Raw genomic sequence first — 15,158 nt, 5'->3', positions numbered from 1 at the left:
GAACACACGCCAATGTTAATTGATTTAATTTTATTCTCTTTTTTATCAGTTGCACCCACTATGGATTTGAGTGCATTTAAAGATGGTTTGGAAGTCATTGTTCCAGAACCCCTGAAGATCCGTGTCCCTATTACTGGCTATCCTGTGCCAACTGCAAAATGGTCGGTTCATGATAACATCTTAGAGGCTAATGAACGTGTGAGACTTGAGACTACATCCATCTTTGCTGAGCTTATCATCACTCCAAGCGAACGCCCAGATAAAGGTGTATACACTCTTGAACTTGAAAATCCAGTTATGTCCATTTCAGGAGAAATCAACGTAAATGTGATTGGTAAGTCAAGAAAGCTTTCCTTCAATATCAAGTCAAAACACTGCAACACATATTTTCAGAATTAATGGGATTACATTTTTCTCTTCTAGCACGCCCCAGTGTGCCAAAAGAGCTAAAAGTGGGACAGATCACAAGGGACACAGTTCATTTGACATGGGAGCCACCTGAGAATGATGGAGGAAGTCCACTGACTGGCTATCTGGTAGAAAAGCGTGAAGTCAGCCGCAAAACATGGACTAAGGTATGTGTTTCTTACCTCTTGATTTTGAGAGGCATACAGAGTTATGTATTTTTATGGTGGAGGTAATATTGCAATGTGTATTGTTCCATATTATGTCATTGTAGTAGCAAAGAGTCATACCAGGCTAGCAACAGGGAACAAAGGCCATTAATTGCCAGATAAAGAAAAGCAAAATTGATGAAACCGTGAAAGATCTTAGTGAATAATCGGAATCAAATTGTTTAAAATAACCTCTACTTTCTTTTTGTGTATCAGCTTATTCTTGTTGAATAATTCATTGGTTTGCGAAGCAGCTCTTCAGTGTACATCCCTCTACTATTGTATTGGCCTTAAACAAATAATTGTGGTCTGTGGCATTATTGCTGAATGAAATAGATGTTTCTATAAAAATTTAAATGAGGTTTACTTGGACAATTTCTTTGGTTTTCCTTTGAGAACCATGAGGAAAAATATAAGACAGATACATTGTTGACAATACAGGTATTTTAGAAACAAGCAGCTCAATTGAAGGAGCGATCCCCATTCTGTAAAGTTGAAAATTCAATCCATGTCCAGCAGTGGATCTAAGGTGTATGTCGGTGGTGTAGACTACCTTAAGAGGAATTACTTTATTTAAATCAATTATGAATGTAAAATGATACCAGTGATAGTCACATTTATCAGTGATATGTTTGTGATGGTCTTCTTAATTTACAGTTCATTTTGAAGTAAATGAAACATATTTGGTCTTCTAGGTGGACGAAAATATCATTGACCAGGAGTTCACTGTTCCAGAACTCCTCCAGGGAAAGGAATATCTATTTAGGGTTATGGCATGCAACAAGTGTGGTCCAGGGGAGCCTGCATACATCGATGAGCCTGTGAATATGTCAGCTCCAGCAAGTGAGTTCTTCTATCTGTCTGGATGGTTTCAGATGCGGATGTTTTCTATAATATTCACTTATTTAATGATGTTAGGAGAAAGGTTTGGGTATGGTTATTATCCTACCGAGAAATTATTTTATATGCAGAAACAATTCACATACTTTAACTTACATCTTCACATTTAAATATGTGGAATAGTTAGAAAATAATATACATCCTTGCATTAATATTAAATCCATGTATGCATTTCTTTCAACCAGCTGTTCCGGACCCACCCGAGAACGTTAAATGGAGGGATGCAACTGCTAAAGGAATTTTCTTAACATGGGAACCACCCAAATATGATGGCGGCTCACGAATTAAAGGATACATCGTAGAAAAATGTCAACGTGGTTATGACAAGTGGGAAGCCTGTGGGGATATTGTTGCAGAAACAAAGTAAGTGACATGAAAATAGAGATTGTGTGAAAGTGTACATTTTGGCTTGCGGTTGGTAACACTGTTTGTCCTTACTTGTGAACAGATTGCAGGTTACAGACCTCACCGAAGGTCAGTGGTACGCATACCGTGTCAAGGCAGTGAATCGACAGGGAGCCAGCAAACCAAGCAAGCCCACGGAGGATATCCTGGCTACTGATCCAAAGGGTACATTTTGTTCACAATTCTTCCTTTTGCATGGTTTTGTTTCTGTTCAGCCGCAAAGGTTACAACTCTGTATTTAAAAATTTCTTTCAACAGAGGCCCCGGAAATTTTCCTGGATGTCAAACTGCTCACTGGTATCACTGCAAAGGCCGGGACTAAAATTGAACTCCCAGCAACAGTTAATGGTAAACCCGAGCCTAAAGTAACTTGGAACAAAGCAGACATGCTTCTGAGGGCTGATGACCGAATAACAATTGACATCAAACCTGGCCACTCAACTGTAACAATTACAGACAGCAAAAGGAGCGACAGTGGTTCCTACATCATTGAAGCAGTAAACACGTCAGGGCGTGCTAACGCTGTTGTTGAAGTTAATATTTTAGGTAATGTAGATTAATATCGCGCAATCAGTGACAACATATATTTTTTGACATAATTGGTGGAAACAGATTGTTACATTTTCTAATTCTTTCACAGACAAACCAGGGCCCCCTGCTGCATTTGACGTTTCAGAAATTACAAATGAATCATGTGTATTGACATGGAATCCTCCAAGAGACGATGGTGGATCGAGGATCACAAACTACATTCTTGAAAAGAAAGCTGCTGATAGTGAAATATGGCACAAACTTTCTTCAACCATCAAAGAAACAAACTTCAAAGCTACAAACTTGACAGCTCTGAAAGAATATGTCTTCCGGGTCAGCGCTGAGAACATGTACGGCATTGGCGAACCGGTGCAGTCAGTTCCTATCATAGCAAAATATTCATTCGGTAAGATTATGTGAACTGGAATATCAATCATGGTATTGTAGGCATTTTTGTGTGGATCTTCGTAGATGAACCTATAACATGACTTGTGCTCTAAATATTTTATGCAGATCCTCCTGGTCCGCCAACACGCCTCGAACCTTCTGAAATCTCAAAGGATTCTTTGACACTAACATGGTATGAACCAGATGAAGATGGTGGAAACCCAATCACAGGATACTGGGTAGAGAAGTTTGATCCAGAAAATGACAAATGGATAAGATGCAACAAAATACCAATCAAAGATACAATGTTCAGGTAAAACTATAAAGATGTGCATGTTTTGAACCTAGCATAACCTCTATGCATAGTTTGGTTTCCCCCTGTGCTATTATTCTCTGTGGAAGATTCAGTGTAAACATAAATGTGAACAATGATTACAATGATATCCTAGGCATATATCAGAAACATATACTAAACTGATCAAAGCACAGGACCATATTCAGGCATAGTACACCACCTCTGAAGAGACGTTAAATCCTATTTAGAGGACATTGTCAGGGGTTACCAGAGAGTTATGATCAGCGCTGTAATCCTTTTTTTAGTATCTTTTTTGTAACTCAAACCAACTTTAATTCTACATTCAAGGCAGACTGTATCCTGAATGTAAGAGGTACTGGAAAATGTAAATACAAGTAAAATAAAGCAAATGTTACACCTAAGAAAAAAGAGAGTTATTTAGAAATGAATCAAACAAATGTTTAGCTAATTTTTTGAGTGCTCTCTCCTTTCAGCAAGCCACTAAATAATAATGTAAGATGTGTTTAATTCTAAGCCTTTTTGATATAAGTAATGTTCTGTTTCATTTGTAAACAACATCGCAGTGCATTAGATTAATGCAAGAATGCCTTTTCCATTAACAGAGTTAAAGGACTTACCAACAAAAAGAAGTATAAGTTCCGTGTTTTGGCAGAAAATCTCGCCGGCCCGGGGAAACCAAGCAAAGAGACAGATCAAATCTTAATAAAGGATCCTATCGGTATGATAACTTCGCTCCAAATGTACCATTGTAAACAATATAGTTGTCATGTTCTCAATAAACACTAATGTATTTTGCTTTTAGATCCCCCATGGCCTCCTGGCAAGCCAACTGTTAAGGATGTTGCTAAAACATCATTGTTCCTGAATTGGACTAAGCCAGAGCACGATGGAGGCGCTAAGATTGAGTCCTATATCATTGAACTGCTCAAAACAGGAACAGACGAATGGGTCAGAGTGGCCGAAGGAGTTCCCACCCTGGAACATTTCCTTAAAGGACTAATGGAAAAGCAGGAATATTCCTTCCGTGTCCGGGCTGTAAACAAGGCTGGTGAAAGCGAGCCTAGTGAGCCCAGCGATCCAGTTCTCTGCAAGGAAAGACTGAGTGAGTGAAACAAATAACACAGCACTACATGCATTGTCACATACAGTAATGATAAGTTAGGAAAACACCACTTTAAAATGCTTTGTTGTAACATTCCATGAAAATGATTAAATATTCTATTCATACATTCATGGGAGCTACCATTTTGAAGGTTTTCTCTATTAGCAACACACTGGCTAACAACTAACTGTGTTTCTTTTCCCTCAGATCCTCCTTCACCACCCCGCTGGCTGGAAGTTATCAACATTACTAAGAATACTGCTGACCTCAAATGGACAGCACCAGAAAAAGATGGTGGCTCTCCAATTACCAACTACATTGTGGAAAAGAGAGACGTGAGACGGAAAGGCTGGCAGGCAGTTGACACCACAGTAAAAGATGTTAAATGTAATGTCACACCATTGTCCGAGGGGTCACTCTACGTGTTCCGGGTTGCTGCGGAAAACGCTGTTGGACAGAGTGAATACTGCGAACTTGAAGATTCAGTTCTCGCAAAAGACACCTTTAGTAAGTCTAGCCTTTTTCTCTTCACAATAAAATGCATTTTTTGAGATGTGTTCATGTTTCTGCTTGGACTGGTGTGTCTCTGAGGTGAGATCTTATTATGTTACAGCACATCCTATGGCCCCTGATTAAAGTGTAGAGGCTCACACAGGACATGCATGCAGTAGACAATGTAGGCTGCAAATATGGTCTACAATCCAAAACAAAGACCTGTGCAGCACTAACCGATATTATTACCGCAGCCAACTGTAGAGATTAGAGTCCTTATGTCAGAATCTGACACACCACAGGACAGATCTACAAGAAACTAACGCAGCACGGTGCCGCAAGTTATTTTGCTGCGCCGCGTTTCTTTAGTTTAGAAGCACAGGGATGCGACATATTAACAACAATATGTTGCATCTCTGTGTTTCCCCCTGCACTGGGCAACAAACTACTGCCATGCACCGGCACAGGCAACCTTGCACCATGGTGCAAGGATGCCTGCGTCGTCGGGAGATTTTTTTGTGCAGGAAGGGGCACCTTCCTGCACAACTACAATCAATTGAGGTGATTTTCTCATCCAATGCATACTGTAGAATGCAGCACGCATTGAAAGAGGAAAAAAACAAGGAGAAATGAAAACATTTCTCCTCGTTGCACCTCGCTGCCCCACCCCTAGGGTGGCGAAGCATTCTGAGGCATTTCCAGATTTATGGTTTCTCGTAAATCTGGAAATGCATCAGTGGACATGGGTGTTGCGTGGCAACACCTACAGCAACACCCATGTCACGCCCCTAACACGCAAAGTGTTGTGTGAACAGGGGCAATATTTACAAGCACAGGTTAAGTCACCCAGGGTGACTTTACCTGTTCTTGTAAATATCACTTAGCAGGCTGCGCCACCGGTGCATCACGCAACATGATGCACCGGGGCGCAATGGGCTTATAAATCTGCCCCCTTATTTCTTGTGGTTAACTTGTATGCATAATGAGTGGTTGCATTTGGGTCTTTATCAAATAAATATACTCTACTGATTCTTAAAATGATCATGATTTGTTTCAGCTACCCCTGGACCACCTTATGCTCTTACAGTTGTTGACATAACAAAGAGACATGTTGACCTAAAGTGGGAGGCTCCCAAAAATGACGGAGGCAGACCAATTCTAAGGTACATCAATGTTATATAAGCTTTTGCAAGTTTTTTTTAATGGTAATTAACACAATCCTCTGCTAAATAAACAGATTGACATCTTTACTTTAGAAACAGTATTTCGGATAGGCTTAGTCTCATAAAATGTGATTCTTTTGATCCTGACTGCTAAGCTCTCATAGAGCATTTTTGTGATAGTGCACATCACTACATACAACTACACACGCATATACAACGATACCAATGCATCTTTTAAAGTCTATGAAGATTGCTCCACATAATGTGAGCTCCATCCAGAGATGGAGAATGTGAACGAAGGGCATGGACAGTGCTTAGAAATACTCTTGTTCCAGGAAGTATTTTGTTTAGTCATTCCTTCATTTATTATTCATACCTCTTCATAGTGATTGCTTGATTAAATGTTAGTGATAAATAATAGACATACACCCATCCACATGCTTTTTGTTAGGTTAAACAGACTAATATTTTATATCAAACACCATTGTTTCTCGTACCTGTATCTGCAGATATGTCATTGAAAAGAAAGAAAAACTTGGAACACGCTGGGTAAAAGCTGGCAAGACATCAGGACCTGACTGCCACTACAAAGTAACAGATGTGATTGAAGGAACAGAGGTCCAATTCCAAGTTCGTGCAGAAAACGAGGCTGGCGTTGGCCATCCAAGCGAACCTACTGATATGCTCATGATTGAAGACCCAACAAGTGAGTAATAATCTGATATAGCTGAATAATCAAATCAAGAAATCTGCATATTGCACAGTTCACTCAACTAACAATATGGTGCTACATGTGTAATTACATTGTCTTTTTGTTTTTGCAGGTCCTCCATCTCCACCTTTAGAATTGCATGTCACAGATGCAAGCAGAGGTCATATTTCCATTGCATGGAAACCACCAGAGAAAACAGGTGGCAGCCCTATTCTCGGCTATCATGTGGAACTATGTCCAGCCGGAACTGAAAAATGGATGCGAATCAACTCTCGCCCAATAAAGGACCTGAAATACAAAGCAGAAGAGGGCATTTCCCCTGACAAGGAATATATCTTAAGAGTGAGAGCTGTCAATGCCATCGGAGCCAGTGACCCATCAGAAATCTCAGAAAATGTTTTTGCAAAAGACCCTGACTGTAAGTAGTGTTGTACTGAAATATTTTAAACAATGTCTTAACTCAGCTAATTGCAGATTATATTCTTACATAAATTAATACCTAATATGATTTGAAAGTCATCAGTCACTTCTTAAATTTTCCTTTAACCACATGCTTCTACCTTTCTACAGGTAATCCAACTATTGATTTGAAAACTCAAGACATCACTGTTGTTGAAGGAGAGAAATTAAGCATCCCTGTGTCCTTCAGAGCTGTCCCAACTCCCACCGTGTGTTGGCACAAAGATGGCAAAGAACTAAAGGCAGGAGACAGAGTAACAATGAAGAGTGACTACATATCTGCATGTGTTGATGTTACTAGTAGTGTTCATGCAGATGCTGGGGTATACACCATCACCTTGGAGAACAAACTTGGCACAACAACAGGCTCTGCCAATGTTAAAGTTATTGGTAACTATTAATTGTTTCATGGCAATTTTTTGTTAGAACCATTATTGGTAAATAAGGCAGGGTTTTCTCATTTTTTTAATGTTTCTGTTACTAAATAGGTCTACCAGGGCAGTGTAAGGACATCAAGGCTAGTGAAGTGACAAAGAATTCATGCAAGGTGACATGGGAGCCTCCAGACAGTGATGGTGGATCCCCTATACTGCATTATGTTCTTGAACGCAGAGAAGCTGGTAGGAGAACTTACACTCCGGTTATGTCTGGTGAGAACAAACTGACTTGGAATGTGAAGGATCTTATACCCAATGGGGAATACTACTTCAGAGTCAAGGCAGTGAACAAGATCGGTGGAGGCGAATACTTGGAGCTAAGGAATCCTATAATTGCAGAAGATTCAAAACGTAAGTTTTTATCAGTGCTTAATGTATATTGCAGGATTGTTAAAAAATAAATCCCTATGATATAGATGATTAACTTTTCATTTATTTCTTTATACTTCAGAACGTCCTGATCCACCTGTTGACGTTGAAACTCATAACCCAACTTCAAAGACAATAACTCTGACATGGAAACCACCAATGTATGATGGCGGATGTAAGATAATGGGGTACATCATTGAAAAACTGCCTAAAGGTGGAGAGAAATGGGAACGCTGTAATGACTCTTTGGTACCAGTGCTAACGTACACTGTCAAAGGACTAGAGGAAGGCACAGAATACCAATACCGTGCACGTGCAGAAAATGCTGCTGGTATTAGTGAGCCTTCTCGAGCAACTCTTGGAGTAAAAGCTCTTGATCCTATTGGTAAGTTAGTATCATGAGCTATACATGAATTATCTTTTACTGACACAGTGATTTTACATGGATGTGATGCTTTACAATTACACTGGTTTACCATACTATGTATGCTTCCCATCAAATTCCTAAATGCATTAACTAATCTACTACATCTGTGTTCCTCTCCAGAAATTAGTTTTAATAGGCCAAGAAACCAGTGCTGTTTTAGAAAATATTTTATACTCTGTGGCAAGGTGTTTTTATTTTATTCCTTCTCCAATCCACTCATAATTTCTCCTAGTTAAAACAATGTTGTATTTGTTTCTCCTTCATTTGAATGGAGGGAGCACATGATTAAACGAAGACCTGTGCTACTTCTAAAGTAAGGGTCGAAAATAGAAGCTTTGCTGAGATAAATGCAAGACACATTTTAACATTGGAGCAGATCAACTAGGGTGATCTTCTCTTAAACTGTGGGTGAAATGTGAGATCCGCCTGAATGGTTCCAGTCAATTTGAGAATGAAAGCTAGGTTCCTTGCACGAAAATGTACCCTGCAGGTCACAACTCGTACATGTTCTAGGAAAATGTTTCTATCTTTAGTCAAGTGTATTCCAAATAACAGCCAATTTTTGATTGCAGATCCCCCAAAGGTATCTCTTGCTGCAAAGCTACAAGGTGGTGTTGGTGTAAGGCAGGGTGATGAAATTGCTCTAGAAGCAACCATTTCCGGCTCACCATATCCAACTATTACATGGCTTAAGGATGGCGAAGTGATTAGACCTGAAGAAATCAAGAAGAGAGTTGACAAAATAGTGCCAGCAAGAAAGAAGAAGGAAATTGAGGAGGAAGAGCCATTCCATCTCAGCCTGCCAGAACGTTTAACTGTCGACAACAGTAAACAGGGAGCTTCTCTGCTGTGGGTCCGAGACTCCATTAGAAGCGATCACGGGGAATTTACCATCAAGGTTGAAAATGATCATGGAGTAGCAAAAGCTTTATGTGACGTGAATGTATTAAGTAAGTGTATATTGTAAAATTTCTATTTTCAGTTTTGTGCAATAAATGGAACTGCTTTTATAATGTATTTTTCCTACAAAATAGATACCCCGGGACCTCCAGTCAACTTTACATTTGAGGACATAAGAAAAAATTCAGTTTTATGCAAATGGGAGCCTCCACTCGATGACGGTGGTAGTGAAATCTTGAATTACATTTTGGAAAAGAAGGACAACACCAAGGCAGAAATTGGTTGGGTGAATGTAACATCTACACTGAGACAGTGCAAATATCCAGTCACCAAGCTCATTGAAGGAAAGGAGTACCTCTTCCGTGTTACAGCTGAGAACCGATTTGGTCCAGGACCAGCATGTGTTTCACAGCCTCTTACAGCAAAAGATCCATTTAGTAAGTATAGTTTCTTATCTTCAGTACACACATCTGTAATATTTTTCTTTTTTCAGTTCTGATTGGTAAAGATTATGTAAAAACATCTAAAATGGTTCTTTTCTTCAGCTCCTCCAGATGCACCAGAAAAGCCGGAAATTGAAGATGTAACAAGCAACAGCATGGTGGTTAAATGGACAGAGCCAAAAGACAATGGAAGTCCTATTTTAGGATACTGGATCGAGAAACGTGAAATTAACAGCACTCACTGGGCTCGTGTAAACAGAAGCCTTGTTAATGCACTGGAAACAACAGCAGAAGGCCTTTTGGAAGGCCTCACTTACATATTTAGAGTGTGTGCTGAAAATGCAGCTGGCCCTGGGAAATTTAGTGTCCCATCAGATCCGAAGACAGCACAAGATCCAATATGTAAGTAATTAGCATATATATATATATATATATATATATATATATATATATATATATATATATTTATATTTATTTCATTTTGTGAATGTATTATCTGTGAAAAGACTAGCAAAACAAGTGGTGATCTCCTTTCCACCAGCTGAGATAAATTGATTCAATATTAGTTTCAGCTTTAGTTTTATCATGGTCTGGTGACTTAGTGGACTTCTGTGTCCACTGTAGGGGCATGGTTTGACTGCATGGTCACAGGTTCAAATCCTGGCAGGTCCACTCAGCCTTCCATCCTTCTGAGGTCAATAAAATGAGTACCATTGAGTTATTCAATGCCAAGATGCCCACGTGTAAGCATGCATTTTACTAATACACTAGTTATGTTAATTTCAGCCCAGGCAATGGCTTTTTAATGTTACACATATTTCATTGATTGTAAGAGGCCACTGATAAATCAAAGAGTTGATTCCATATTTGTGAACCTCTTGCTCTTACATCAGAATCATATGTATAATAAACCAAAATATTCAATTGGTTGATGGTTTACTGATTTTGGTGCTTACATAACCCGTAACTGCTAAGTGGATTGCCTCTAGGAGCTTGTGCCATATTGAAGGGTATGTGAGGGTCTAACTATGCATGTGGGCCGTTATAGATTTGAGACTCTTTCAGAAGTGGGTAGTTCTTACAACACATTGGAAACAATGTTATGGTATCAGATGGAGTCAGATCAAACAAGAATCCAATTTGATAATGTCTGTTGATTACTAGACCCCTACGTCAAGGGTACTACTATCTTAATCATTTTGAGTCTATCAACCAATGCTGATACTTTTAGAAGCAGCAGACTTAAAATTGGTGTTTACATGTTTTTCTTTAAAGTGCCACCTGGACCTCCAACTCCCAGAGTTGTTGATACAAGTGCCTCTGCCATTGAGATGGAATGGGATGCTCCAATTTATAACGGTGGAGGAGATATCTTGGGCTACCTTGTCGACAAAATGCTCATGGGCACAAATGAATGGTCACGTTGCACAGACAAACCAATTAAACCTCGTAAATACACAGTCAAAGGAATTCGGGAAGGTGCTGACTACAAAATCCGTGTGATTGCTGTTAATAATGCTGGTGAAGGTCCCCCTGGAGTAACAGAGCCGATAACAGTTTTGGAACCACAGGGTAATTATGAATACTTTACTTTACCTTGCTTAGGTGTAACAATATTAATCTCTTATTACTGGTTTTGTTATAATATTATTGTTTTCTCTACAGAACCACCAGTAGTAGAGTTGGATGTTTCTGTGAAAGGAGGTATTCAGATACTCGCTGGACAAACTCTAAAAATTCCTGCAACTGTAACAGGCCGACCTACGCCTACCATTGAATGGACTGTGGAAGAAGGAGAATTTGAAAAAGAACGAGCAGTTATCACTAATATTGGCACCTCTTCAGAATTAACAATTGTAAATGCAGAGAGGAAAAACCATGGACGATATGTCATCACTGCCAGCAACGAAAGTGGTACCAAATCTGCTGCAACCAGAGTTGAAATCATGGGTAAGCAACTGAAATGAAATCATTTTGCCAAAAAAAGTTCATTACACCATGCGAGATCCGCAAAACATTATCGTAGTAAGTCACTGTGGTGGAGGAAATCTTTAAGCTGTTACAACTTACAAATTGCTTTATAGCTCAAAAAGGGAGATATGACCTGGTGCTATGGAATAAGATAAGTCTAATTCCCTGAAATGCGAAAAACTATTTTATGAAATGTTACTGCTTCTTTATCTGGAATAACTCTGGTAAACCTTAAATAATGAATATCATGTCCTATTGAATTATTCTGAAATACTGAGTGATGGATTATCTGTTTTTGTTTAATATGCTTATTCAATGTAGACAGTTTGCACCCACACACACACATGTCCATACATAAATATGCATTGTTTACAGAGATAGCCAACAAATTCACAATTTCTTTTTTTTTAAATTCTATTTATCAAATGTTTTCTCCATTACAATAAACTGTGAAACACTGACAGTCAGAGCAGCGGAGAGTTCATTTACATCTGGTACACTTTGCACCGGGAAACAGGTGGGGTCCCACTTGCTGCTACAAATTCCCATGCAGAAGAAAGATAACTCAGTGGGGAAGTACACCAGCTCCCATGGGGCCTAAAAATTCCCAATATGTCAACCACCGTTCCCAGACCTTTTCCCACTTCCTTGGGTATCCCTGACTCTCATAGACTACTTTTTCAGCTGCACAGCACCAATCAAGATCAGATTCCCAGTACACCACCCTTGCAGAGAGAATTGCTCCCCATGACCTGGCAATATTTCTTTTCACCACTTTCACCACAACCATCAGCCATGTTCTCTGGTACTTCGGCCAGTTCTCCTCAACAAATTCACAATTTGGATTTCAAATCTTAACAACTTATCAAGCAGATATGCATAATAATTTGTTCATGTTACTCTGTTTTATAGATGTTCCAGGTCCAGTACTTGATCTAAAACCTGTTGTTGTTACAAGAAAAATGATATTACTCAACTGGTCAGATCCTGAAGATGATGGTGGAAGTGATATCACAGGCTTCACAATTGAACGGAAGGATGCTAAAATGCATACATGGAGACTACCTATAGAAACAGAAAGATCCAAATGTGATATAGTGGGTCTCCTAGAAGGACAAGAATACATGTTCCGTGTTATTGCCAAAAATAAATTTGGTAGTGGTCCTCCTGTTGACCTCGGACCCATTCTTGCAGTTGATCCTCTTGGTAAATAACTTATTCGTCCTCATAATTTGGTTGCAATTTTTTATTGCTCATATTAAATTTCTATTTGTGTTATTTTGATCTCACCCCTGGATTTTCATCTCCTTATAGTATTATCCTTTTGTTTCTTTGCTTAATTTTGTTTAGTAATCTATCATAATAGGTAAATAATAAGAAATTTCACATTTACCATTACTTAGAAATAAAATCCACTTAACCTTTAAAAATAATTTTTTTAACCCACAGTGCATTTCAGCCTTTGTAGACATCTCAATATCTATCTGTAGATTTGCATTTAAGTTATTTGTTATGTAAGCTCAAACAACCAATACATTTACAACATTATATTTTCTCAAACAAAATGTTATGGTTAACATTATTTACTTTTTATGCACAGGTCCTCCTGGTGCACCAGAACGATTTACATATACAGAAAGAACAAAGTCAACCATTACCCTTGATTGGAAGTATCCTCGTAATGATGGTGGTAGCCCTATTACAGGATATATTATTGAAAAGAGACGACATGATGCAACTGAATTTGAAAGGGTTAACAAGCGACTGTGTCCAGATACATCATTTGTGGTAGAAAATCTTGCTGAACTGCACATGTACGAATTCCGTGTTCGATCAGTGAATGCACTTGGTGAAAGCGAGCCATCACTTCCCCTTAATGTTGTTATTCAAGATGATGAAGGTATGCCTACTTATACATATCAATAATTCTACTATTATAATGCTCTGCAATTGCTTAGTTTGCACTTAATATCTTTTATTTTTTATTTTTAGTTGCTCCTACTGTAACGTTGCGTTTGACCGTCCGGGGTGATACCATCAAAGTAAAAGCAGGAGAACCAGTTAATATTCCAGCTGATGTAACAGGTCTTCCAATGCCGAAAATTGAATGGACAAAGAATGATGTGCCACTTGAAAAATCAACAGAGGCTCTTAAGATTGACAAACAAGAATTATCAAGAAGCGAAGCAAAAACAGAAATAAGTATGCCTGCATCAGCTCGAAGTGACACTGGAACCTACGTTGTGACAGCATCAAACCGTCTGGGAACTGCGTATCGTTCAGTACATGTTGAAGTACTTGGTAAGTATTTATTTACATAAATACTACATATTTTATAGAACTAAATATGTGTCTACTGTTGTCATGTTTTAACACATTTCTTTTTCTCTATTGTGTTTAATTAGATCGCCCCTCACCTCCAAGAAATCTTGCTGTCACTGACATCAAAGCTGAATCATGCTATTTAATTTGGGACACTCCTCTGGACAATGGCGGAAGTGAAATTCTCAACTATGTTGTTGACAAACGAGATGCAAGCAAGAAGAAATCTGAATGGGAAGAAGTCTCAAACACTATCGTTGACAGGAGATTTGGGGTAGGTTTGCTTTTTAATACTCCTTATTATTTATATTGAAGCATTACTTAGTTTGGATACCATGATTTATGTCTCCAAAATGTTTTCAGAAAAGCACTAATTGAGAAATCCTTCAGTTGAACATGACGGATGAGCTGGGGCATGTGCTCTTAATCGATAAAATAGCAATCACTGTTTAATAATTCTGCAAAGAACTTTGAGTCCCGGTTTACTAAACAAGGACACCAGCTTTTGACAAGCTATATGGACTTTCATATTCAAGATGTTTGTGCAGTCTAACCTAATGCTCACTTTAATTCTTTATATTGCTATTAATAGCAAATAAAACTGCTATACAGTTCTATATATGATATCACTATATTGTGAATCTCACCATACGTAACCAACAATACAGAGGACGGTCTTTTCTAATGCAACATCCATAGTGTGTGTATGCACAAAACAACATGACACACTCGATGTTGCAGACATATTTGTAAAGAACCCACAGTAGAGAGGATGTTGGACTACATTTGTCTTCAGAAAATATGAGCTTGCAAGTATTGTGTTTCTGCTTCAAAATTTTTAGTGTTCAATTTATTTGTATTAGCTTCAATCTTAAGATACATATTAATAGATAAGATAATTATAAAGCAAAGCGTGGCTACACTTGTAGCAAGGCATTCTAAAATCCACGACATACAGATGTAATGAATAACATATCTATAACTATTATAGCAATAATGAACTTTCTAGACCGCATTATCAAAGAAGGCAAGGGAGTAAAAGGCAAATATCATAATGTTATTGCTCCTCTTTAATAATACTGATATCGTCTGCAAACTTGGAGAAGCTGGTGTTTTATAAATTGGGGGCATATTATCAAGAATGGCGATAAAAATATGCTCTTGTGAAATCCCATAGCAGCCTATGTTCTGGTGTTAACCTGGGCTGC

The 15,158-nt window shown here is 38.6% G+C and overlaps 1 protein-coding gene across 1 annotated transcript in view; it reads left to right on the top strand.

The window, feature by feature from the left end:
- TTN (titin) overlaps positions 1–15,158 on the top strand; it is a 380,526-nt gene that overhangs the window by 268,235 nt on the left and 97,133 nt on the right. The window contains exons 214-239 of the mRNA XM_086956205.1: positions 50–334; positions 424–575; positions 1,310–1,457; positions 1,700–1,877; positions 1,963–2,084; positions 2,178–2,465; positions 2,560–2,856; positions 2,964–3,150; positions 3,756–3,871; positions 3,956–4,255; positions 4,463–4,762; positions 5,805–5,910; positions 6,420–6,616; positions 6,735–7,040; positions 7,193–7,471; positions 7,570–7,869; positions 7,970–8,272; positions 8,887–9,264; positions 9,349–9,651; positions 9,760–10,059; positions 10,933–11,229; positions 11,323–11,607; positions 12,541–12,834; positions 13,229–13,528; positions 13,621–13,929; positions 14,034–14,224. Of these exons, the coding sequence (XP_086812331.1) occupies positions 50–334; positions 424–575; positions 1,310–1,457; positions 1,700–1,877; positions 1,963–2,084; positions 2,178–2,465; positions 2,560–2,856; positions 2,964–3,150; positions 3,756–3,871; positions 3,956–4,255; positions 4,463–4,762; positions 5,805–5,910; positions 6,420–6,616; positions 6,735–7,040; positions 7,193–7,471; positions 7,570–7,869; positions 7,970–8,272; positions 8,887–9,264; positions 9,349–9,651; positions 9,760–10,059; positions 10,933–11,229; positions 11,323–11,607; positions 12,541–12,834; positions 13,229–13,528; positions 13,621–13,929; positions 14,034–14,224 (6,521 nt within the window). The remainder of the gene's footprint in view (positions 1–49; positions 335–423; positions 576–1,309; positions 1,458–1,699; positions 1,878–1,962; positions 2,085–2,177; positions 2,466–2,559; positions 2,857–2,963; positions 3,151–3,755; positions 3,872–3,955; positions 4,256–4,462; positions 4,763–5,804; positions 5,911–6,419; positions 6,617–6,734; positions 7,041–7,192; positions 7,472–7,569; positions 7,870–7,969; positions 8,273–8,886; positions 9,265–9,348; positions 9,652–9,759; positions 10,060–10,932; positions 11,230–11,322; positions 11,608–12,540; positions 12,835–13,228; positions 13,529–13,620; positions 13,930–14,033; positions 14,225–15,158) is intronic.

This window comes from Lissotriton vulgaris, chromosome 2_1 (assembly GCF_964263255.1).
Source record: "Lissotriton vulgaris chromosome 2_1, aLisVul1.2, whole genome shotgun sequence".
Taxonomy (NCBI): domain Eukaryota; kingdom Metazoa; phylum Chordata; class Amphibia; order Caudata; family Salamandridae; genus Lissotriton; species Lissotriton vulgaris.
This window is presented reverse-complemented; position numbering and strand designations above follow the sequence as displayed.